Below are 26,502 nucleotides of genomic sequence, written 5' to 3'. Positions count from 1 at the left end.
GCAATGCCGTTAAAACCCATTGCCTTCTCTGCCTGCGAGGCCGGATCTGTTATGAGATGAATGTACTTTCCAGCTCTGGCAAAGAGGGCATCAGTGACCTGCGAGACGCAGTGGTGTACTGCCTATTGCGAGATGCATTAAGGTCCACAGCTGATCCTTGGAAGGAGTCAGAAGCAAAGAAGTGACTTTGACGGCTACTGGAAGGGCATGGCGAACAGTGCTGCAAGGTGCAAGGTCTTCAGTGATGAGGGCACAGATATCTGTGACCATCTACTTGGAAAGTCGCATTTCCCTACGGCACTGGATCTCAGTCATCTCCAGGTACCTTCTTCTTGGCAGTAGATCTTGTGTTAAGGGTATAGCCTCCATTGCCTTTCTGCCCCTTTTTCTTCTCCTGTTCCCTCCTGTTGCTCGGGGTTCCACCCTTCCTGCAGAGGGTGTAACCCCTCATCACCACTGGGCCCAAAATCTGAGAGTCGAGCCCCCGTTACCAACTACAGCCTTCCTTGTGGACAGATGGCTACCTTATTGTGATTGGCAGCCTTGCCCCCTGCTCCTCTGCCCCTGCGATGCCAAGGGGTTGATGACCTCGTTCAGTACTCAAGCTCTGACTGTCCACTCTCCCTGTCACCTGCGCAGTGCCAAGAGCATCTCCTTTCCAAAGGCCTTGTCCCCTTCTGCCTTGCTGACCCTCTTATGGTAATTCCCTGGGGCGGCCACGACTAGCTCCTCACTTTGTACCTGCCTCCCTTCAGAGTATCAGCAACAGACAGCAGGTGCAACCTGTGCGCCTCCGTGAAAATTTCAACATCCCCCTTTAATGAGCTCATGATGAGCTATTTAATAAAAACAAAAAGTGCTGAAAATACTCAGCAGGTCAGGCAGAATCTGTGGAGAGAGAAGCAGAGTTAACGTTTCAGAACTTTCATCAGAACTGGGAAAGGTTAGAAAAGAATTAGGGTTTAAGCAAGTGAAGGGGGTGGGGGGTGGTGAGGGAGAGAACAAAGGGGAAGGTGTTTGATAGGGCAGGAGAGATTAAATAACAAAGCTGTCCTGGGACAAAAGCAAAGAGTGTGTTAATGCTTGTGGTGTGAGAGAAAGTATTAGTCCAGCGAGAGCGTTAATAGCAGAATAATGATAGTTCTATCTCCATGAAAAACAGACATATGGTTAAAAAATAAAATAAAATGAAATAAAATAAAAAAAATAAAAATATGTAAAAAGGCCAGACATACTCTGAAGTTATTGAACTCAATGTTCAGTCCGCAAGGCTGGAGAGTGCCTAATCAAAAGATCAGGTGCTGCTCCTCGAGCTTGCATTGATGTTCACTGGAACACTGGAGCAGGCCAAAGATAGAAATGTTGGTATGAGAGCAGAGGGGGTGTGTTGAAATGGCAAGCAACCGGAAGCTCGGGGTCATGCTTTCAGACTGAGCGGAGGTGTTCCGCAAAGTGATCATCCAATCTGCATTTGGTCTCCCCAATATAGAGGCGAGCAAATTGTGAGCAATGAACACAGTATACTAAGTTGAAAAAAGTACAAGTAAATCGCTGCTTCACCTGGAAGGAGCGTTTGGGGCCTTGGATGGTGTGGAGAGAGGAGGTAAAAGGGCAGGTATTACACCTCCTATGATTGCATGGGAAAGTGCCGTGAGAAGGGGACGAGGTGTCGGGGGTGATGGAGGAATGTGTCGTGGAGAGAACAATCTCTTCGGAATGCTGACAGGGGAAGAGAAAGGAAGATGTGTCTGGTGGTGGCATCATGCTGGAGGTGGTAGAAATGGCGAAGGATGATTCTTTGGATGGGGAGGCTGGTAGGGTGGAAAGTGAGGACAAGGGGAACTCTGTCGCGGTTCTGGGAGGGAGGGGAAGGGATGAGGGCAGAATTGTGGGAAATGGGTCGGACACGGTTGAGGGCCCTGTCAACCACAGTGGGGGGGATTCCTCGGTTGAGGAGAAAGGAAGACATGTCAGAAGCGCTGTTGTGAAAGGTTGCATCATCAGAACAGATGCGTCGGAGATGGAGAAATTGGGAGAATGGGATGGATTCCTTACAGGAAACACAGTGTGAGGAAATGTAGTCAAGATAGTTGTGTGAGTCGGTGGCTTATAATGAATATTAGTAAACAGCCTATCAACAGAGATGGAGACAGAAAAGTCGAGGAAGGGAAGGGAAGTGTCGGAGATGGACATGGAAAGCTGAGAGAAGGGTGGAAATTGGAAGCAAAGTTGATAAAGTTTTCCAGTTCGGGGTGAGAGCAGGAAGCGGCACCGGTACAGTCATCAATGTACCGAAAAAAGAGGTGAGGGAGGGGGTCTGAGTAGGACCGGAACAAGGAATGTTCGACATACCCCACAAAAAGACCGGCATAATTAGGACCCATGCAGGTACCCATAGCAACACCTTTTACTTGAAGGAAGTGAGTCGAGTTGAAGGAGAAGTTGTTCAATGGAAGAACAACTTCAGCCAGGTGGAGGAGGGTGGTGGTGGATGGGGACTGGTTGGGCTTCTGTTCAAGGAAGAAACGGAGAGCCCTCAAACTGCCCTGGTGAGGGATGGAGGTGTAGAGAGATTGGACGTCCATAGTGAAGAGAAGGCAGTTAGGGCCAGGAAACAGGAAATTGTCAAAATGACGTAGGGCGTCCGAAGAGTCACGGATACAGGTGGCAAGTGACTGGACCAGAGGAGAAAAGATAGAGTCAAGATAGGAAGAAATAAGTTCAGTGGGGCAGGAACAGGCAGAAACAATGGGTCTACCAGAACAGTCCTGTTTGTGGATTTTGGGAAGGAGGTAGAAGCGGGCTGTCCGGGGTTGTGGGACTATGAGGTTGGAAGCTGTAGAGGGAAGATCTCCAGAGGAGATGAGATCAGTGACTGTCCTGGAGACAGTGGCCTGATGTTCGCAGGCGAGGTCATGGTCCGGGGGAGGTAGGAAGAAGTGTCTGAGACTTGGCGCTCAGTCTCAGCAAGGTAGAGGTCAGTACGCCAGACAACAACAGCACCACCCTTGTCAGCAGATTTGATCACAATGTTAGGATTAGACCTGAGAGAACGGAGTGTAGCAAGTCCGGAGGGAGACATGTTAGAGTGAGCGATGGGAGTGGAGGAACTGAGACGGCCAATGTCACGCGGACAGTTCTCAATGAAAAGATCAAGAGTGGGTAACAGGCCAGAGGGAGGGCTCCAGGTGAATGGAGAATACTGGAATGGGTGAAAGGGTCTGCTGGTTGCGGGGAGGACTCCTGGCCAAAGAAATGAGCTTGGAGGCAAAGACAATGGAAGAAGAGTTCAACGTCATGCCAAGCATGAAATTAATTGAGGTGAGGGCATAAGGGGACAAAACTGAGTCCTTTGTTAAGTACAGATTGTTCAGCGTCAGAGATGGGAAGGTCAGAGGGTATTGTGAATACATGGCAAGGGGTCAAATTAGGAGAAGGGATGGGTTCAGAGGGAGGTGAAGGGGAAAAAGGATCTGGAGGGGCGTTGGTACCCATGAACTGCTGGAGCTTGCGTTCCTTAACACCTGAAAGGAGTAGAAAAGGCTTTCTATTAATGCGTCAGATAAGACGAAGGATGAAATGAAACTGTGGAGCAGAACAGCTTTGAGATAAGGTGAGGCGGTGCTTCTGGAGAAAGAGGTCAAGTATGTACATGTGGCAGTGCATGGCACTCTGTTTTTTTTTTTCATTCATTCCCACCAGTCAGCATTGCACGAATATCTGAACTTGCCATTGAAGCTGCGATCAATTGTTTTATAGCCAAGACAAGAAGAAAGGAAACTGGGGGCAGGGGTACAGGGGAGAGAAATGAACCCTGTCTGGTCCCATGTTTTTTGGCAAATAAAGGGAGGTAGATGTTGATGCTAGAATTATTAATTGTCAATGTTTTTGCCTATTTAAACTTGGAATCTATTTATTTGTAGTATTTAGTTTCTTGAAATAAAATGGCTCAATGACTTGCCAATTACTTGGCTAAGTTTTTGTCTGTACATCTTCAAAAATAACACCACACCAGAGAATCAATTTAATTATACAAAACTAAAGCAATGTCGCCCTCTAGCATAAACTAATATGAGACTGCAGCATAAGAAAAATTTTCTCCAGAAACAAAGATTTGTATTTATATACATACATGCCAGCATAGAGAACTAGCAAAAGATGGCCAACAGCTCCAATAAGAAAAGACTCAATTACCTGAAAATAAGCCTTTGGCATGTAATTAGGCATCTAAAAGGTGATCTTATAGAAATATATGATAATGAATTCAAAACACTATTTTAAATTAAACTATGGAAGTAGGAAAATGTGTAAATGGTTCGAAATAGAAAAATATATATTTAGGACTGCTATAAGGAGACTCTTGTTCATGCAGAGAGTGACCAATCCTTGTAATGGGCTTCTGGCAAAGTGCTGAAGGTGAACACTCTGGAATCATTTAAAAAACAATTAGATACAGCCAGTATAAGTTTTTTCTGGTTGGAGGAATTAAGATCAAATGGCCTTCCTCATCCAGAAGTATCATGTGATCTTTAATTATACTAAGATTGCAGAACAACATGGGCTTGTTGTAACTTAAGCTGTATAGATACCCAAAAATCACACTCCCACAGAAAATGTTGACTTTCGCTATTTTCCTTGTTGCTGAATTTTACCAGCCTTCTGGAGATGGGTTGGGAGGTGTGAAAATGGCATTGGAAGGAGAGCCCGACGTCCTCCCACTGCCACAGAATATTACCAGCAGGAGGAACCTCAGCGGCACGACCGCCCACTGACCGAAGGCAGGCAGCCAATTAAACTAATTAATTGCCCAATTAAGGACCACTTCCTGCCCCCATCAACATTTTACCAGCATCAGGAGGGGTCACTGCTGCATGGGGAGACCGCTGGGTAAACTTTGGTGGCCTTGCAGCGGGTTCCCGGGGGGGGGAAGGGAGCTGCGGGGACCTCCGGGCGGCAATGTCCACCCCCACAGCTACGGCGCTGCCAGGCCCCAGCTCAATAAAAAAAAAAACTTACCTTGCCTTCGAGGGCACCTCAGCATGGAGGTTCCCTCTTCTTCCTGTAGCCTCAGTAAGGGCCACCTTTCTCAGTGGCACTGCCAACTGCCGGTCCTCTGGTTGCGCCAGCAGCTCTGGGAGGCAGGCTACCATCCTCAATTAGACAGCAGTCTCGGCAGCATTCTCTTAATTGGTGGCTGCTGGTAAAATGCCACCCAGAGTCCCCGCCCACCTGCGCAGGGTCAGGTCCCACTTTCACTCCCAGCAGCGGGACTACTTAGCTTCTCGCAAAATTGTAATCTTGGAGTTTAAAGGGTTCTGTTAATTCACGGCCTGCCAGCTCCCCAACCCTGCCCCAACCTCCCAGAATCCCATTTACAATCCTCTCTGGTTTGTATAATTAAGAAAAAAATGTATGCATTTTATAAATATTAAAAGTGATGATAAAAGTTTGAAATGTTTATGTTTTCTAAAGAAACCTAAAAGTTATTACAAAAATCAATTACCAGCAGTATTAGCAATTTAAAACATGTATCTGATTAAACACTCTCATTCAAATGTCAACAATTTAATTAAATATAGGGAAAAAGTATCAAAAATTATTTGAGTGTTTCCTATCGGCATGTGCAATGGCTGGAGCACACAGGCAGACAGATTCTTATGCATCTCTCCACCACGTCATCTGGTGTTTGGTACACAGGGAAGAGCTGTGCCTTGTGGGAAAAGAAGCAATGTAACTGAGCTGAGGCTCTTAACAAGACTAATGCTCCTGAGATTTTGGGTCCAATTTTAACGCTGTGTAAGTGAGTGGGTTTTAACTGAGTTAAAATCTTGTTGATTAGTTCAAATCCCACCACAGCAGCTGGGCAATTTAAATTTGATTAATTAAATAAATCTGGGATAAAAAAAACTAGCATCAATAATGGTGGATGTGAAACTACCAGATCGTTGTAAAAACCCATATGGTTCACTAATGTCCTTTAGGAAAAGAAATTTTCTGTTCGTACCCGGTCTGGCCTATATATCACGCCAGGCCAACAGCAATATAGTTGACTCTTAACTGCCCCTGAACTGGCCTAGCAAGCCACTCAGATTGTTGAGAAGGCAGCTCACCACCACTTTCTTAGGGGCAATTAGGGATGGACAATAAATGCTGACCTTCTCAGCAATGCCCACATCCCGTGAATGTATAGAAGTGTTTCCAGTTGGGAGTTGATCTGGACCAGGCAGCTTGGTGCAGGAATTACTGCCATTTTCCCTTAGAGGGCAGTCAGTAGGTCACAGCTTGTCGTTGTCAGGCTGCTTGCAAAATATATTCTGTACGAGCTCCCTTTACCCACAAGCACCCCTTGGAAGTGGTCCAAATTCACTCCGAGGATCCTATGGAGCCAGTCTCCAGGGACCTCAGCATAATATGGGTCTCCCCATACAATTCACCATAATGCACAAAAACTGCATTATGAGTGCTGGATCAGTTTTGTGACATGATTCATTATTAATGCAGTGTGTAAACATTGCACAGGCATATTTCTTCATGCAGTTTACTATGTGTTTGTACTTTAATGGATTGGAGTGTTGTGCAAGGAATGTTCTTGTTATCCAGGGCCCAAGAATGATTAATTCTTACTTTGATCTGTCCCACTGAGTGCAGGACTCAAAAAAGAGGCCATGTAGGTGCATCACAAGTGAACTGTTCTGGCCTATGGGGCAACTGCCACAGAATGGCGGATGCTTGCACCCCCGCCAATCTTCATCTGGAAACAAACAAAAACCAGGTCCCAACCACTGACATGTAAAACACAGTTAACATGTATTTTTGTATGGTATCAGTAACATAGAAAAGTAGCATTTCATTATGTTGCTCCAACTGAAGCATAAAAGAATAAGCATACAATGAAAACAAGTAATCTTCTACCACATTTTTATCCAGCAAATCTAGCTGCTTTTGACCAGGGTCACAACTCTTCCTGACTCATCACCTGCTGAAACTATACAACACTGCAGCACAACTACATTTAAACTACATTTTTCAATTAGGAATGATTTCGAGAATCTACTGGCAATTTTCCAGTGGCACAGCGGACCCTGCCACATGGGGAGGTTGCCACCACAATGAACGCGGCCTCCATGTGGCAGGCTGGGGGTGCCATTAGAGCCAAAGGGGGGCAGTCGGCAGCAAAGGCTGCAACCGCAGTCCAAATGCTGCCGCCGGAGGAGCTTCCCCTCCACTCTGAGGCGCCTGCCTGCTTGGCCTCTCTGAAGTTATAGTTTAAATTTATGCCTCCAAGAACGCTTCCATTTTGATGTGCCCTTGAGGTCACCTACATGCTTCAGCAGCCCCATACCTCTCTCAATGGAACTGCTGAGGCTCTCGAGCTGCCAGCCATGTGATTTCAAATGAAGCAAAGGAAGTTTTACATGCTATGCTACAGAAGTTACTCTTTGGTGTTTCTTCTTAGTGTGGATGTTATATTATACAATGTACATAGTATTGATGGAACTGTTAGATACATTAACACAAGCTATACAAGTTCTGATTTTATTCTCAAATTTGCAGAATTATCAGACAAATAAATAATCATATGCATTAGAAGAATGGTGCTTGTAAAGGACTTCATGTAAACAATGTTTGTACTGATCTTCAACTAATTATCACAAAGATTGTGTCCTCTGTCTTCTACTTGCATTATTCTAGTGCCTCTTGTGAACTCATCATCACCACAATTGGTCAAATTCTTAAAATTGATGATCACCCCGTTAACTTGGGCATCACCCTCAACCAGGCATTAACCTACAAAAACATCTAAAAAACAAATCACTGAGGAAGTCAAAACACAAAATAACCTAATTGCCAAGCTTGCCAGCTCTGCCACAGGAGCAAACTACTTCACTTTATGCTCTTCTGCTCGCACACATTGCTATTCAGTTTCAGAATATTGCACTCTCGCTTGGGTTGGCTTACTATACACTAAGCTGTTAAATACTCAATTGAATGCTACTCTGCGTCATGTCAGGCACATTGCACCATACTTACCTATCATGATTACCAATCCTCTGCAACATAGCTCCTCCACATCTTCGTCATTGAGATGCAGAAGCAGAATTGGTGAATAGACTGTATGAAGAAATCATGTTGTGAATTCATTCCAAATTGTTCTAATGAACAACAACACAGTTCTCTTCAAGACATCCATTATACTCGACTTTTCTTGATTCCTTTGACCCTTCCTTATATCACTAGCATGAAGAGTGAGCAGCAGATGCTGCTATAAATCACCATGGGATCTCTGATTCGACAGATCATCAATTAAGATTCAACTAATGGTTCTTACCTCAAGAATTCCCACTCAGTACTCCTCATACCATCTTAATGCTTCCATATCTCAAGAATACCCTCGCACCATCACCAAACCCAACCATATCTCCCAGTGCTCCCACACCCTGGGATGAACCTGCCACTATAATCTAATGATGTGACACAACACCTGCAGGCTAGCTCTCCCTACTTGTATTTTGGAACACTTTTCCTAGTATATTTGTCTGTATGTGTTCACCTGGGTGTAAAAAAAGGCAAGAGATAAAATTAATATAATTCTTAAAATGAGTATATAATAACAATGGCACTAAGGAGGGAGGAAGTGTTGGGTATTCTAAAAGGCATTAAGGTGGACAAGTCCCCAGGTCCGGATGGGATCTATCCCAGGTTACTGTGGGAAGCGAGAGAGGAAATAGTTGGGGCCTTAACAGATATCTTTGCAACATCCTTAAACACGGGTGAGGTCCCGGAGGACTGGAGAATTGCTAATGTTGTCCCCTTGCTTAAGAAGGGTAGCAGGGAAAATCCAGGTAATTATAGACCGGTGAGCCTGACGTCAGTGGTAGGGAAGCTGCTGGAGAAGATACTGAGGGATAGGCTCTATTCCCATCTGGAAGAAAATGGGCTTATCAGTGATAGGCAACATGGTTTTGTGCAGGGAAGGTCATGTCTTACCAACTTAATAGAATTCTTTGAGGAAGTGACAAAGTTGATTGATGAGGGAAGGGCTGTAGATGTCATATACATGGACTTCAGTAAGGCATTTGATAAGGTTCCCCATGGTAGGCTGATGGAGAAAGTAAAGGCGCATGGGGTCCAGGGTGTACTAGCTAGATGGATAAAGAACTGGCTGGGCAACAGGAGACAGAGAGTAGCAGTGGAAGGGAGTTTCTCAAAATGGAGACGTGTGACCAGTGGTGTTCCACAGGGATCCGTGCTGGGACCACTGTTGTTTGTGATATACATAAATGATTTGGAGGAAAGTATAGGTGGTCTGATTAGCAAGTTTGCAGACGACACTAAGATTGGTGGAGTAGCAGATACTGAAGGGGACTGTCAGAGAATACAGCAGAATATAGATAGACTGGAGAGTTGGGCAGAGAAATGGCAGATGGAGTTCAATCAGGGCAAATGCGAGGTGATGCATTTTGGAAGATCCAATTCAAGAGTGAACTATACAGTAAATGGAAAAGTCCTGGGGAAAATTGATGTACAGAGAGATTTGGGTGTTCAGGTCCATTGTTCCCTGAAGGTGGCAGCGCAGGTCAATAGAGTGGTCAAGAAGGCATACGGCATGCTTTCCTTCATCGGACGGGGTATTGAGTACAAGAGTTGGCAGGTCATGTTACAGTTGTATAGGACTTTGGTTCGGCCACATTTGGAATACTGCGTGCAGTTCTGGTCGCCACATTACCAAAAGGATGTGGATGCTTTGGAGAGGGTGCAGAGGAGGTTCACCAGGATGTTGCCTGGTATGGAGGGCGCTAGCTATGAAGAGAGGTTGAGTAGATTAGGATTATTTTCATTAGAAAGACGGAGGTTGAGGGGAGACCTGATTGAGGTGTACAAAATCATGAGAGGTATAGACAGGGTGGATAGCAAGAAGCTTTTTCCCAGAGTGGGGGATTCAATTACAAGGGGACACGAGTTCAAAGTGAAAGGGGAAAAGTTTAGGGGGGATATGCGTGGAAAGTTCTTTACGCAGAGGGTGGTGGGTGCATGGAACGCATTACCAGCGGAGGTGGTAGACGCAGGCACGATAGCGTCTTTTAAGATGTATCTAGACAGATACATGAATGGGCAGGAAGTAAGGAGATACAGACCCTTAGAAAATAGGCGACAGGTTTAGATAGAGGATTTGGATCGGCGTAGGCTTGGAGGGCCGAAGGGCCTGTTCCTGTGCTGTAATTTTCTTTGTTCTTTGTTCTTTTAATTACACTTGTCTCAAATATGTATGCAGCCGACCTCAAAATAAGAGAGAGAGGAGAGAGAGAAAGCAGAGAGATGTACAAAGCTACAGGAAGAGATTTTTTTAAGTTATGAGAATGTTGCTATAATAGATCAGCTAAATAATAATCTGTAATCTATTGTTTTTAACATAATATGATTCTCCAGCCACTATATATACATAACCACTGACTCACTTTGAACAATGTCATGGAAGATCAATAGTGAAAAGTGGAAGCACCTTCTTCCCCCCAAGAAGATATGCATAGATGCCCTTCTTTACATAACTAGTGTCCTAAAGAGCTACATTTATTTATTTACCTGCAGTAGTATGGAAAAAGCTATTTGTTTACCAGAAACTAAAAACACTTAATTCACTGTCTGAGCTGATACCTTACAAACTTATCTTCCACTGGAAGTGTGCCATAGAATAACCTGAGACTCTGAGTAATACAGCAGGTGATCTACCATAACAGATGTATATTGAGGAATTTCTGAATATTTAGAAACAAGTATCTTCTCGATGAATAAAGTAACATTAGATATGCATTTAAAAAGACATTCAGCTCTTTAATAAAATAATAATTTATCTGTGGTAACTTATTAGCTATTTTAGTATTTGCTAGAGTTTTACAAGCTGGATAATAAGGGAATATTTGTATCTTTTTTCCTAACAATCATTCTTAATGATGGGGCTTTGAGAGGCTTCCATACCCAGGATTAAAACAAAAGCCAATTACTGAATTCTCAATTTAACAATATGATGTCCCTCCTTTATGTCCTCGCGTATTGGACAATGGATTTATATTTTTCTGTTCCAAAGATTAACCATGGAAACACGGGGACAGATTTACAATTTGCCACCCATTGTCAAACTGTCCAATTTAGAAATCGCCTATTCTCATTTCTGTTGCTTCAACAGGAATAAAATTACAATTTGAACAACATTCAGCTGATCCACACAACCAGTTTCATGTCAGTCAGTACTCTACTTACCATCCAAAAAAGAGTTCCAGTAGCAAAATCAGCATAATGGTCTATGGTAGATAGTACACTGAAGATCAAACAGATCAACACCATCAAGAATCTGTAATTAAAAAAAATATTTTTAGAAAAGCTAGTGAAAGCCTGAAGTCTGCAGCGCATTACAGTACCAATGTTAAATGAACTAAAAGTTAAAATTACACAGTTGCATAATCGTTCCTTTCCTTCTTCCCTTTATTTCATTTGCTGTTTTAAAAAATAAAATCCAGTTCAACATACTTGACACTCTTCAAGACTGCACAAGTTAAATATTAAAATAATTATGGAGGCATAACGGGAGTGAAATTTCTCTTCAGTGAAAGCATGATATGAGTGATAGTAAATCAGCAGCCCCCTTTTCTTTTCCATTAAAGTCAACTGAAAATAAAAGTGGGCAAGGGGTAAATTGGGCTGCCAATTTTCTATTGCTCATTTCCTGCTTTCACGGATTACCAATTCAATCCCAATAAAGTTTACCAAAAAAAATCAGTTGTTAATCGATTTCTTGACAATCAAGGGCACAGAGAGTATAATCCACATGAAGCAAATGTACTGTACCTATCTTCAACCTATCTCCAACAAAGGACAGCAAGTGCAAACATAGGCAATAGGTGCAGGAGTAGGCCATCCAGCCCCTCAAGCCTGCGCCGCCATTCAACCAGATCATGCTGATCTTCTACCTCAACGTCATTTCCCCGCACTATCCCCATATCCCTTGATATATTTAATATCTAGAAATCTATCAATCTCTGTCTTGAACATACTCAATGACTGAGTCACCTCAGCTTTCTGGGGTAGAGAATTCCAAGGATTCACCACACTCTGAGTGAGGAAATGCATAACATACTTGTTGTGGTCGCATATCAGCTGAACATTTAGGAAGCAAAAGCTCTTCCTGTTGATGTGTCTCACTAGCTGCTCACTCGATGCCTTCATGGCCACCTGGGTGCAATCGATGATGTCCTGCACCTGCAGGAATTCAGTGTTGGAGGCGAATCCCACTGCCCTATGTGCCTATGAAGCCCCACCTATTTGAAATTGCATGTACTGCCCAGCTTTCGCAAATAGGGCATCAATGACCTGCAATGTGAAATGGTGTGCTGTGGCTTGAGAAACGCTACCAAGGTCCACTGCAGATCCTTGGAAAAAGCCAGAGGCGAAGAAGTTCAAGGCCACAATGACTTTAATGGCTACTGGCAGAGCATGGCGAGCAGCACTGCAAGGTCTGAGGTCTTCCTGAAAGAGGACAGAAATCTCATACCATATGCCTAGATAGGTACAGTCTCCTATGACACTGATTCTCTGACATGTCCGAGTAGCTTCTTCTCTGGCGGTATAGTTGATGCTGAGTGTATGGCCTTCACTGTCTTCCTGCCCCTCTTTTCTCTCTTCTGCCCTCCTCTTGCCCAGGGCTCTGCATCTGCTCCCGAGAATGTAGTTCCTTACTGCTACTCATCCCTATCTCTGAGTACCTTAATCTCATGTGCAGTTGTTGCCTTGCTTGCACTCAGTGCTTACTGTACTCCCCCTCTTATGGCCCCACAATCCCTGGAAGGTCACGACCTCCTCAACTGAGCACGCACAGACCACTTGCTCTGCTAATCCAATGGCAACTGCATGCTAATGAATTAGCATCCCTTTCATCCATGCAACCTTTTATGAGCCCATCTCATTCAAGACATGGCCATGACTGGCTGCCTGCTGTGTTGCCACCTCCTTCGACTTGGACTGTTCCAGATCCAGCATGGTTCCCATGCCTTCGCACGAAAACTAGAGACTAGCCCTTAACAAACTAACAACCAGCTCGTTAACAGACTTAATTTGGCATTTCTCCAAATCGGGTGGGTTTCCGGGTCCCATCTTCCCCCTCTTCAGCAAAATCGCTAACCGCCGGATTGGCAACAAGAAACCGGCACAACGGCCGTCATCGGGAAATGACACGCACGGCCGCCTCAGTTCCCACCCCCATTTGGCCACCTAAATCCTGTTCTATGATTCTTGAAAAGGGTACTATAAATTATATGTATTTAGTAAATATTTATCAATTTGATGAGGAATAAAATGTCATTTTTATCAAGTCAGTTGATGTGATCCATGAGATTTTGTTAGTAATGTTTTTGGAAAAGTTTGTTACGTATCTTTCTTAGGAACATAAGAGCAGGAGTAGGCCATTCAGCCCATCGAGCCTGCTCCACCATTTAATACGATTATGGCTGATCATTCACTTTGATGCCTTTTTCCCACACTATCCCCATATCTCCTTATGTCATTGGTATTTAGAAATCTGTCAATCTCTATTTTAAACATACTCAGTGACTGAGCTTCCACAGCCCTCTGGGATAGAGAATTCCAAAGATTCACAACCCTCTGAGTAAAGAAATTTCTCCTCATCTCCGTCCTAAGTGGCTTCCCCCTTATTTTGAAATTGTGTCCCCTGGTTCTAGACTCCCCAACCAGGGGCAACATCTTACCTGCATCCACCCTGTCTATCCCTTTAAGTATTTTGTAGGTTTCAATAAAATTACCTGTCATTCTGTCCAAATCCCCTTGAAGCCATCTTCCTCACAACACACATTCCCACCTAGTTTTGTGTCATCTGCGAACTTGGAAATATTACATTTGGTCCCTACATCCAAATCATTGATATATATTGTGAATAGCTGGGGCCCAAGCACTGATCCTTGCGGTGCCCCACTAGTCACAGACTGCCAACGCAAGAATGTCCCGTTTATTCCTATTCTCTGTTTTCTGCCTGTTAAGCAATCCTTAATCCATGCCAGTATATTATCTCCTATTCCATGTGCTTTAATTTTGCTAACCAACCTCCTGTGGGGGACTTTATCAAAAGCCTTCTGAAAATCCAAGTATACTATGTCCACCAACTCCCCTTAATCAATTCTGTTAGTAAATTTCTCAAAAAACTCCAAATGTTCGTCAAACGTGATTTCCCAATTATAAATCCATGTTGACTATGCCCAATCAGAACATTATTATCCAAGTGTCCATTTATCACATCCTTTAGAATAGATTCTTACATTTTCCCTACTACTGATGTAAGGCTAACAGGTCTCGAGTTCCCTGTTTTCTCTCTCCCTCCCTCCTTAAATAATGGGGTAACATTTGCTACCTTCCAAACTGCAGGAACCATTCCAGAATCTATAATTTTGGAAGATGATCACCAATGCATCTTCCATTGCAACAGCTGAGGTCCCACCGCCGGGGCTGAAAGCAGGAGACAACACCGCTTAGGCGGGCAGTGGGACCCAAAGAGGCATCTTGCCAGTGGTAACCTATTAACTGGCCACTGCCAGGGCCACCGTCCCTATTAAGGACAGCGGCCTGCTCCCAAGAGCAGCTAGCCCAATCAGAGAGCTAGCAGTTTAGCAGCCCCACAGCTAGGGGTGATCTTTGCTGAGGCTCCAGCTGCAAACAGAGGGCGCCTCAATGGCTGAGGAACCCTTGAAGAGGGGTAATTATTCTCAAGGGGTGCGGGGCCAGGCTGGCGGGCTCTGGTGATCGACAGTGGGGGATGGTGCAGCATTGTGAGGAACAGGCAGTGCCGAAGCCCCGGGGGTGGCCATTGCTGATAGGTTGCCTCTTTGTGGGCCATAGAGTGCCCAAAAAAGAGCGTCCCCTTCTTCGCCTCTGGAGCCTGATGGGTAGCTGCCAGGTTTCCCTGGATGGTCTCCCCATGCAGCGGCAGCCTCCCCCAATGCGGGACAAATGCCAGCAGAGGGGGGAAATGGCCCTTAATTGGCCACTTCAGTGGCTCAGTTAGGCTCCGGATGGGTGGCTCATCGCCACATTTCCCGCTGCTGGCAAGATGGTATGACAGCAGCGGGTATGCTCCCCAACACCTTCCCACGCCATTTTGCCAGCCTTCCCACCTCCCATACCATTGCCAGAGAGCTGGTAAAATTCAGCCCATAGTCACACAGAATAATGCCTTTCAGCCAATGTCCCAGACTCCTCCATCACCATCCCTGGGTATGTCCCATTCCACCGGCTGGACAGGCCCACCAGAGCTGACAGCACAGTGGTATACAGTCGGGAGAGAGTGATCCTGGGAGTCCTTGACATTGACTCCAGACCCCATGAAGTCTCATGGCATCAGGTCAAACATGGGCAAGGAAACCTCCTGCTGATTACTGCCCTCACTCAACTAATGAATCAGTACTTCGCCATGTTGAATATCACTTGGAAGAAGCACTCAGGGAAGCAAGGGGACAGAATGTATTCTGGTTGGGGGTCTTCAATGGCCATCACCAAGAGTGACCAAGTACTGAAGGACATATCTGCCAGACTGGGACTGCAGCAGGTGGTGAGAGAGCCAACACAAGGGAAACATCTACTTGACCTCGCCCTAACAAATCTACCTGTTGGAGGTGCATCTATATATGACAGTATGGGTAGAAGCAACCACAGCACAGTCCTTGTGGAGTTGAAGGTCCATCATCATACTGAGGACACCCACCATCGTGTTGTGTGGCACTAGATTCAGAACAGACCTAGCAACTCAAATCTCTGCATTCCATGAGGCACTGTTGGTTATTAGCAGTGGCAGAATTGTATTCCACCGCACTCTGTGACCTCATGGTCTGGCATATCCCTCACTCACCATTACCATCAAGTCAGGAAGCCAGGAAAATAACCCTGGTTCAACAAGGAATGTAGGAGAGCATGTCAGGAGTGGCACCAGGCATACAGCAGAAGCAGCATGCTACAGACAGAGCTAAGCATCCCACAACCAACAGATCAGATCAAAGCTCTGTAGTCCTGCCACATCCTCAGTGGCGAAGCCCACCTCATGAGTGCAAAAGAACAAGGCATTTGAAACTATCCTCAGCCAAAAGTGCTGAGTGGATGATCCATCTCGGCCTCCTCCTAAGATCCTCACCATCACACAAATCAGTTGCAGGCAATTCAATTCGCTCTACATGATATCAAGAAATGGCTGAGCACATTGGATACAGCAAAGGCTATGGGCCCTAACAACACCCTGGCTGTAGTGCTGCAGACTTGAGCTCTAGAACTAGCCATACCCCTAGCCAAGTTGTCCCAATACACTTACAACATTGGTATCTACCCAGCAATGTGGAATATTGCCCTGGTATGTCCTGTCCACAGAAAGCAGGACAAATCGAATCAGCCAATTATGGGCTCATGAGTCTATTCTCAATCATCAACAAAGTGAAAAAGGGTGTCGTTGACCATGTCATCAATAAGCACTTACTCAGCAATAAGCTGTTCACCGACACTCATTTTGGGTTCCACCAGAACCACTCAGGTCCAGACCTCATTACAGTTTCGTCCAAATGTGGACAAAAGAGCTGAAGTCCAGAGGTGAGGTGAGAATAACTGCCCTTGACATCAAGGTAGGATTTAACCAAGGGTGGCATCAAGGACCCCGAGTAAAATTGAAGTCAATGGGTATCAGGGGGAAAATTCTCCATTGGCTGGAGTCCACCTAGCACAAAGGGAGATGGTTGTGGTTGATGGAAGGCAATCATTTTAGCCTCAGGACATTGCTGCAGGAGTTCCTCAGACGAGTGTCCTGAGCCCAACCATCTTCAGCTGCTTTATCAATGATCTTCCTTCTATCAGATCAGAAATGGGAATGTTCGAAGATGATTGCAGTGCTCAGTTCCATTTGCAACTCCTCAAATAATGAAGCAGTCCATGCCTGCAACATTCAGGCTTGGGTTTATAAGTGGCATGTAACATTTGAGCCACACAGGTGCCAGGTAATGACCAGCTTCAACAAGAGAAAAACTAACCACATTCAACAGTATTACCGTCGCTGTATCTCCCACATCAACTTCCTGGGAGTTACCATTGACCAGAAACTTAACTGGACCAGCCATATAAATACTATAGCTACAAGAGCAGGTCAGAGGCTGGGAATTCTGCAGTGAGTGACTCACCTCCTGACCTCCCCCCCCCCCACCCCCCTCAAAACCTGTCCACCATCTACAAAGCACAAGTCAGGAGTGTGATGGAATGCTCTCCACTTGCCTAGATGAGTGCAGCTCCAACAGCTCGACACAATCCAGGACAAAGCAGCCCCCTTGATTGGCACCTCAACCTCATTCACCACATTAAACTTTCACTCCCTCCACCATCAGTGCATAGTGGCTGCAGTTTGTACCTTCTACAAGACGCACTGCAGCAACTCGCCAAGCCTCCTTTAACAACACCTTCTAAACCCGTGACCTCCACCACCGAGAAGAACAAGGAGAGCAGGCACATGGGAACATCACCACATGTAAATTCTCTTCCAAGTCACACATCATCCTGACTTGAAAATATATCACTGTTTCTTCACTGTCAAGTTCCTGGAACTCCCTCCCTAGCCACACTGTGGGTGTACCTAAACCACATGAACTGCAATGGTTCAAGAAAGAAGCTCACCACCACCTTCTCAAAGGCAATTAGGGACAGGCTATAAATGCTGACCTTGACAGCAATGTCCACATGCCATGAACTAATGAAAAAGTTGAGTCTTGGATGCAACCTGCAACATTTAGTTATAAAAAATTGAACAGGGTCACTGCTTTGAACCTTGAGCCGGGATTTTATCCAGGTGTTCGGGGTCTCGACCATCATCAAAAGCGTTGGCGAGAGACCCGCGTCGCCTCCTCTGGAGAAGGCCTGCTGGATAAAGTGCCAATTAGGCACTTAAATGGACAGCGGCGGGCCTTCCCCAGGATCAAGGACCCCAGTGGCGGAAGTCCCGCCTGCTGAGAGCTGCAGTCCAATCAACGGCTAGCAGCTGCAGCGCCACTACGGAGGCGGGAAGTCCCTCGTTTAGGTATTAAGTGCCTTTTAATGAGGAACCCCCCCCTCCGCCCACTCCTGGAGCTGGGAAGCAGCTCACACAGTTTTTCTGACCATTACTGCAGCTGCGGCGGGAAGAGGCCCTCACCTGGGGGTTAATTGCCCAGTTAAGGGCCTCAATTGGCAGCAGGGCAGGAAGGCCGTTCACCAGCCATCATCCAATCCGATTTTATGTTCTCCCCACCTCCAAACCTGCCGTGAGGGACAACATATAATTCCACCCCTTGTTACTTCACAATCAAAAAGCAAAGTTTAAGAATTATAACAAGAAGATTTATCCAGCTCAGTCAAGCGATGATCCGGGGCCTTATGTCTTTCTTCCGCAGAGTACTGATGATAGCATAAGCTCATCATCCTTTTCTTATCTCAGATGTCATCAAGAATCAGGTAACACTTATTGCTCAGAGCAATTTATAACCTGGCTTCTAAGGTATGTTGCTCCACTGTTTGAAAAAGGACAATTCAAATTCTTTTTGTGGGCTAATAAGATTTTTGAAGCTACAATTCGACAGATTTTAAGTGCACATCTTTCCTCCTCTAGTGAAGGTAACAACTGTTACTTGATTATGTTAATCACTCTCCAGTGTGCCATTGAAATGGTCATTCTTCATGAGCCAATGAATGAGTGTCAAACGATTATGCAATCATCAAACTAATACTGTGAATTTGATATGCTTCTTATTCATCCACACAAATTGGGCTGGATTTTGTGCTCGATTTGAAGGTGGGTTCTATGATGGGGGTGGGAGGTGCCAGAGAATCAGCGCAGATTCATCCACCACAGAACCAGATGCCATAATGCCGGTTTCCGATTTTCTCAGAGGCGGTGAAGTTCCATGGGGGCACCTCTGGCGCTCTGTGACGTAACTGTACTTTAAATACGTTAAATACCATTTTGCATGATTTAGAATGTAATTTGCCGTGGTCCTACCAGTCATTCACAATCTTCTGCATGATATGCGGCACTCACGTGCCTTCACTTTCCCATCTTTGAAAAACTGACACCACTGAGGCAAGAGTCCTTGGTGCCTGCAAAGGTTAGGTAAGTTATGTGTTGTTATCCTGTAGAATTTGCTTCAACATCGGACATTGCCACTAAGGTCAATCTGCAGATGTGAGGGGGAGGTTGGAACTCTGCAAGTGTATACTGTCGGGTGGGGGAAATGGGGGAACTCTGCAAGTGGGTACTGTTGGAGGGGAAGGGGAGAACCTCTGCCAGTGGGTACTGTTTACTGTTGCGGGGAGGGGGAGGAATCTGCAAATGGGTACTATGGGGGGGGGGGGGGGGCAAGGTTGAACTCTGCAATCCAACATCAGAAGACGCTGTAAACGGCGGCCAATGCCACCCCCAACACGTAATTGGGGGGATGGGCACCATCATTATGCCAAGTGGCCGCCCACCACATAATAGCGGCGGCAAGGTCGCGAACGTCACAAGCAGGACGTTCGACATTTTATGCATTCACCACCAGTCCCAGGGGTGCGATAACAAAATCCAGCACCTTGATAGGTAGGGATAGCAAACAGAAGCAGGAATTTATTTTTATTTTTATTTAGAGATACAGCACTGAAACAGGCCCTTCGGCCCACCGAGTCTGTGCCGACCAACAACCACCCATTTATACTAACCCTGCAGTAATCCCTTATTCCCTATCACCTACCTACACTAGAGGCAATTTACAATGGCCAATTTACCTGCAAGTCTTTTGGCTGTGGGAGGAAACCGGAGCACCCGGGGAAAACCCACGCAGACACAGGGAGAACTTGCAAACTCCACACAGGCAGTACCCAGAATCGAACCCGGGTCCCTGGAGCTGTGAGGCTGCGGCGCTAACCACTGCGCCACTGTGCCGCCCAAATTTACCACACCCTCACCCAAGGATGTGAAGGCCAAACATGTGCCTATTATCATTGACCCAGCCTCAGACTCGTCCAAACACATTACCTATAATATTCTTAAGAGTACATTTACACGAAAATGGTTTGCTTTGCATTGATGCTAAATTGGTAATGGAAATTCAGGATGAACCCCAAAACAGATCAGATCACAACACAAGATTTATATAACACAAAATTTATAGTACACAATTGTAATATTAGTACAAAGCCATGTTACACTGATATTGAAGTAGTGTAAATTCAAACCGATTCTGTACAATACTAAATGGGCCGGATTTTGTGGGCAGCGGTGCAGCGGCAATGCTTCCAATCACATTGAATCTAACTACGAACCTACATACCACAATCCCCATGCCAAGAATTTCAGTTTGAAGAGGGAGGATTCCCTCCTGGCGTCAGCCTCAGGGAGGCTCAGAAGCTCAGTGTCGCATGGGTGAAAACAGCAGCAACTGTGGATGTGGCTTCCAGTCACTGCACTACAAAATCTGTGTAAACCAGACTGCTTTCGTGAAAATATATTGGAGCAAAGGATTAAATTTGATTTATTTGACGAGTCATTTTACAAAATTAAAAATTTAAACATATTTTTAAAAATTGTGCTAATTTTGATCAGACTATGTTTACACATACCTTGAGAAAGTCAGATTAATCATTTTAAAATGTGATATGCATCGAAACATTTAAAAAGTCAGATAAATCATACTAAAAAGTCATAGATTTTACTTTTTAACAAGATTAATCAGAGCTTTTAAAAGTTTTCAGGTTAACCTTTTAACAAGATGAATCTGATTTATCTAAAAGTCATTTACATTTAAATAATGAAAAAGTCTGATAAATCTTAAAACATTAAAAAAGTCAATTAATGTACTTAAAAAATCATTTACTTGAATCCATTTAAATATTTAAAAAATCCTTTCCCGTGTGCACCTCATTAAGTATCTGTGAAATGAGAGGAGACTCCTTTCCGCCTCAAAATACTAGGTCTAAAATTTTTTGGTGTGAATACCTTGTTATTAGTGGAAAATTAGCCCAAATTCAAGGTTGTTCCCTAACTGCCATTTAAATCTACAGCTCACCGATAGAAGTTGTGAGGCCTTGAGAGTCACATTGGTTAGCCCACCGCAACTTTCAGATCTACAGGCAGAATTTTGTATGGCCGTTTGAAGCAGGAATGGTGGCGTGGGGAATGGACAATTGCGCCGGAAGCGTCCGCCCAGAAATCCAGTATCGTGGCGTCGGTTCCGGATTTCATCAGCAGTGGTAAAGCACCAAGACAGAATCGCCATCCTGACGCAACGGGAATGTATTTTAAATTGCTGAGCAGTTAATGTCAATGCATTTGCATCTAATTCATCGTGATTTAATGAGAGGCTTGTGATTAAGTGGACAGCGGGCAGCACTTGTGTGCCTTTGGGTTCATGACCGTTAAAAGCTGGAGGCATCAAGGCAAGGCTTCAGTGCCTCAAAGGGTAAGCAGCCATGAACAGCACCGCATAGGAGAAGAGGAGGGTGTGTAGGCCATTTTGGGACATCAGTGCTGTGTGCTCCGCAAGGGGGGCTCAGGGTCTCAGGTACTCTGTAAGGGGGGAGGCCTGGGTCTGGGTGGCTGTAGCAGGTGAGCAAAGTTTTGAATGAGATGTGTGGTTGCCCATACTTCTGGATGAGAGGGTTGGCCATCAACAAGGGTGGGCACTGAGGGACATCAGGGACTTTGCCAGGAGAAGTACCAAAACCTCAGTTGCAAGGGTAGGATCATCTCAACATCGACAGCGCTGTGTAGGCCCACTGGTCACTTCACATCAGTCTCATACACCTTGTCTTTTTGGACACTGTGGCGTGATGCGGCACCTCTGATGGAGGGAGGGCTATGAGACAGCTGTGCCTGCCCATAAAGCTCCACGACGAGAGCAGCAACAGCCAGCCATGTCAAGAAGGGCCCACCTGCACCAGAGTGTGTACCGGACTCAAATCAGCTACCTCCAAATGTCTGAGCGCCATTGCCAGTGAAGACCACACCTCTCTAGGGAGGCCATCACCAACTTATGTGCCTTGCTGCAGGTCAAGTTGTGATCTATGAGGTTTGGGGGTCACCCTGCCAGTGGCCCTGAAGATCACAATGGCACTTAACTTGTACGCATCTGGTTCTTTCCAAGGATGGGACATGTGCGGGGTCTCACAGGCAGCAGCCCCCGCTGCATTAAGGAGGTGACCAATGCCCTGTTCAAGAGGTCCGGCGACTATGTGTGCTACTGGACCAACCCTGAGAGTCAGGCCGAGAGGGCCATCAGATTCGGGGCCATTACTGGATTTCCTCAGGTGCAAGTGTGATAGAGTGCCCACGTTTGGCTATCAAGGCTCCCACAGACCAGCCAGCCACCTTCATCAACAAGAAGGGCATTCATTTCATCAATGTTCAAATGGTCTGTGACCACCGAAATCATTTCCTGCAGGTACATGCCCGCTTCCCGGGAAGCAACCATGATGCCTACATAGAGTCATTTATGGCACAGAAGGAGGCCATTTGGCCCATCGAGTCCATGCCGGCTGCCGAAGCTGTTCAGTCAGTCCCATTCCCCCGCTCGATTCCCATACCCTGCAAGTCTATTTCCTTCATGTGGCATCCAATTTCCTTTTGAAGTCATTGATTGTCTCCTCTTCCATTATCCTTGTGGGCAGTGAGTTCCAGGTCATTACCACCTGGAGTTAAAAAGTTCTTCCTCATATTCGCCCTGCATCTCTTGCCCAAAACCTTCAATCTGTGTCCCCTATTCCTTGTACCATTAGTTAATGGGAACAGTTTTTCCTTGTCTAACTTATCTAAGTCTGTCAGAATCTTATACATTACTATTAAATCTCCCCTCAATCTCCTTTGTTCTAAGGAGAACACCACCAGTTTTTCCAACCTAACCTTGTAACTAAAATTCCCCATCCTTGTAACGATTCTGGTAAATTATCTTTGCACCCTCTCAAGGACCCTCACATCCTTCCTAAAGTGTGGTGACCAGAACTGGATGCAATACTCCAGTTGGGGTTTAACCACAGCTTTATAAAGTTTCAGCATAACTTCTCTGTTCTTGTACTCAATGCCTCTGTTTCTGAAGCCCAAGATCCCAAATACTTTACTAACCACTCTTTCAATATGTTGTGCCACCTTCAAAGCTCGATGCACATGCACCCAGGGATAGGCACCGACATGTTGTACCATGGACCTATGACAAAATTATTCACTCAGCCACGGACATGGGGGCGATTAATCTGTACATAACGTGTAAACCCAATCTATTGCCATGAAAACACAGTTTGGTTTAAAACACATTTCTCCCTATAAATATAGTAGCTAAGCATACTGTCAGGAAAACCCTTTATGCCAAATAGGACATATTAATTTCATTAGTTGGAAACTTACCTTAGACTTTTAATGGGAAAAAACCTACAGTAACCTTTAAAACAACTAGCAGCCAAGATGACCACTGCCGTTTACATCGGAAATACCAGGAGATTGGACTGGAGACAAAAGTCTAACAAAAAGCCCAGCCAGGACAATGGCTTGCTCTAAGTGATAGAATTAGCTAGATTGGCTTCATTGGCATGGCCATCAAGGCCATTCCCACCCATTGACTTTGAAAGAGCCAACCCCTTCCAAGTGTGAATGGACATCTGGTAGAACCTTGACTTTCATTAGAAGATTCCAGAAAAACCTCCTTAGAAACAAAGAGGATTGACTGAACCATGTGATTGCCTGCTCATCTCTGAAGAAACTACAGTCTTGTGACACGGACAGCAGACAGGCAGTAACTGAGTGGACAGCAAACAAGAAGTTGGCTGCCCCCACCCACCCCCCCCAACCCGTCTCTCTCTCTCGCTCTCTTCCCAGAAAATATCAAGCCAACCAAAGTGCCCTTTTACCAGCGAGGATTTCAAGAATACAGCTTCAGCCGAGGACTACTGGATTTACAGATTGTATTTCAGTTCCATTTATTCTGGACTTTAATCCAACCACCAAATCTGTTTCCCTCTGTAATCTATTTGTGTGTGTGATTCTCGTGTGAAGGTGTGTATGAATATGAAGCATATTTTAAGTATTTTTTTAAATCGAGTTATAGTGTTAAGTATAACAAACTTACCTCTTTCTTGTTTCAACTCAAACCTGTTCGATTGGTTCTTTTGCAATCACATTGGAAGAAAAGGGTAAAACACTCATTGAGGTGGAAAGCACAACCATTGTTTTTAAAAAGGAATAAACCCTGTTGCGGTCAAACAACAGGAAGGGAGAGAGGAAAGCCTGAGACCCCCTCCTCATCTGGCCGTAACAATACAGATATCAATGGAGAGCAGCACAACTGTATTATCTAGCTAGAAAGCAAAATAGTATGCAATGCCAATGCGAATTACTTTTGTTGACAGAATAGAACTAGCTACACAATGTCACGGGGTGATAGATGGACTTATCAGATGACCTCTGTGGATTCACACTGTGTCAGGAGTTCAAACTCATCTGATAAACCATGAAACTGAAGGAGAGAATTGTTATTGTGGTTATTGAGGTTAGGCAGTAGAAAAATCAGCAATAGGAAGACAGACCATTTCTCACACTGCTGTTGTCACAAGACAATTTAACCCATGATGGTCAATGCTTGTGCAACTTCTCCACCTGCTTGCAATATGTGTCTGAAGACAGGGTAGCCAACAAAAGGGCAGTGATCTCCAAATCAGGAGAATTTTATAGGATGGAGTAAATAGTACTTCAGAAGAGTTATGTAAAACAGAAAAGCAGAGTGTGATAGGAAGGGACAGAGAGATTAACAGTAGGTAGCCAAGGCTAGTTTATTCATCTTGACAAGCTGGTAAACTAAGTCCTGGATTCTAAAATATAGAAACAGCAGAATCACTCATGCTCAAAATATCTTTTGCACACCAAAGCAAATGACAAAATTAGATAAACACATAGCCACTTGTGCCCGTGTATGGACACGTTGCTGATGCCTGCATGCACCACCAGGTCCCTGTGTTCCTGTACATTCATCGGAACTGTGCCATTAAGTATATATTGCCTCTCCCTATTCTTTCTGTTAAAATAAATCACCTCACACTTGTCAGTAATAAATTCCATCTGTCACCTCTCTGCCCATTCTGCTAGCCTATCTATGCCCTTTTGCATATCATCCTCATTGTTTGCCACACCTCCAAGTTTGGTGTCATTGGCAAATTTTTAAGATCCTACTCTCTATTCCAAGATCCACGTCATTTATATATAGCAAAAAGAGCAGTGGTCCCAGCATTGACCGTTGGGGAATACCACTGTCTACCATCCTCCAGTCTTAAAAACAACCATTTACTACAACAGGCTGTTTTCTATCTTTAAGCCAATTTTGTATCCAATTGGACACTGACCCTCCAATTCCATGAGCCTCAGTTTTGTTAACTAGCCTTTTATGTGGTACCTTATCAAATGCTTTCTTAAAATCCACATAAACAACACCCACCACATTCCCTTCATCAACCTTCTCTGTTACCTCATCAAAAAGTTCAATTAGATTAGTCAAGCATGATCTGCCTTTCACAAATCCATGCTGGCTGTCCTTAATTAATTTGAAACTCTCCAAGTGTGTGCTGATTTTTTTCCTGATTATTGTTTCCAAAACCTTACCCACCGCTGATGTTAAACTAACTGGCCTATACTTACTAGGACTGTCCTTATACCTTTCTTGAATAAGGACATCAGATCTGCCACTCTCCAATCCTCTGGCACCTCCCCCATATCCAGGGAAGATTGAAAGATTATGGCAAGCCCTTCCGCTATCTCCATCCCCACTTCCTTTAGCAACCTGAGATGCAAGCCATCGGATCAGGCGACTAAGCATAGCCAGCCTTTTCCTTTCCCCCCTCTCAATTTTAACCCTATCCATTGCCTCAACTCTGTCCGCTTCTACTGATATTTTGTCAGATTCCACTTCCTTAGTGAACACTGATACAGAGTACTCATTAAATATATTAACCTTGCCCTGCACCTCTAAACATATATTACCCTCTTTGCCCCTAACAGGCCCTACTCCACCTCTTACTATCCGCTTACTATTTACATGCCGGTGGTTCCCTTTTATGTTGACCGTCATTCTATTCTCATATTCTCTCTTTGCCAGTCTAATTTTCCTCCTCATCTCCCGTCTCAACTTAATTCTTGGACACCAAGAAGGCCTGGTTCTCACTTGAAGAATTCACCTGACATGCATCATACACTCTCTTATTTTGTTTCATCATAATATCTATCTCCATTGTCATTCAAGGAGCCCTGTTATTGGTTCCCTTACCTTTCACCCTCATTGGAATGTACCTAGCCTGTACCTGAAGCATCTCTTCCTTAAAGATAACCCATTGTTCAGATACATCTCTTCCTTGCACTCGTTGGTTCCATTCTACACTGGCTAGATCCCTTCTCATCGCATTGAAATTGGCCCTCTTTTAATCTAGACGTTCCACCTTATT

At 44.8% G+C, this 26,502-nt stretch overlaps 1 protein-coding gene across 1 annotated transcript in view; it reads right to left on the bottom strand.

Annotated features, from left to right (window-relative positions):
* The window catches only part of kcnq1.2 (potassium voltage-gated channel, KQT-like subfamily, member 1.2), a 1,015,894-nt gene that overhangs the window by 931,224 nt on the left and 58,168 nt on the right, over positions 1-26,502 (bottom strand). The window contains exon 3 of the mRNA XM_068050636.1: positions 11,257-11,347. Within this exon, the coding sequence (XP_067906737.1) occupies positions 11,257-11,347 (91 nt within the window). The remainder of the gene's footprint in view (positions 1-11,256; positions 11,348-26,502) is intronic.

The sequence above is a fragment of the Heterodontus francisci genome, chromosome 18, assembly GCF_036365525.1.
Source record: "Heterodontus francisci isolate sHetFra1 chromosome 18, sHetFra1.hap1, whole genome shotgun sequence".
Classification (NCBI taxonomy): domain Eukaryota; kingdom Metazoa; phylum Chordata; class Chondrichthyes; order Heterodontiformes; family Heterodontidae; genus Heterodontus; species Heterodontus francisci.
This window is presented reverse-complemented; position numbering and strand designations above follow the sequence as displayed.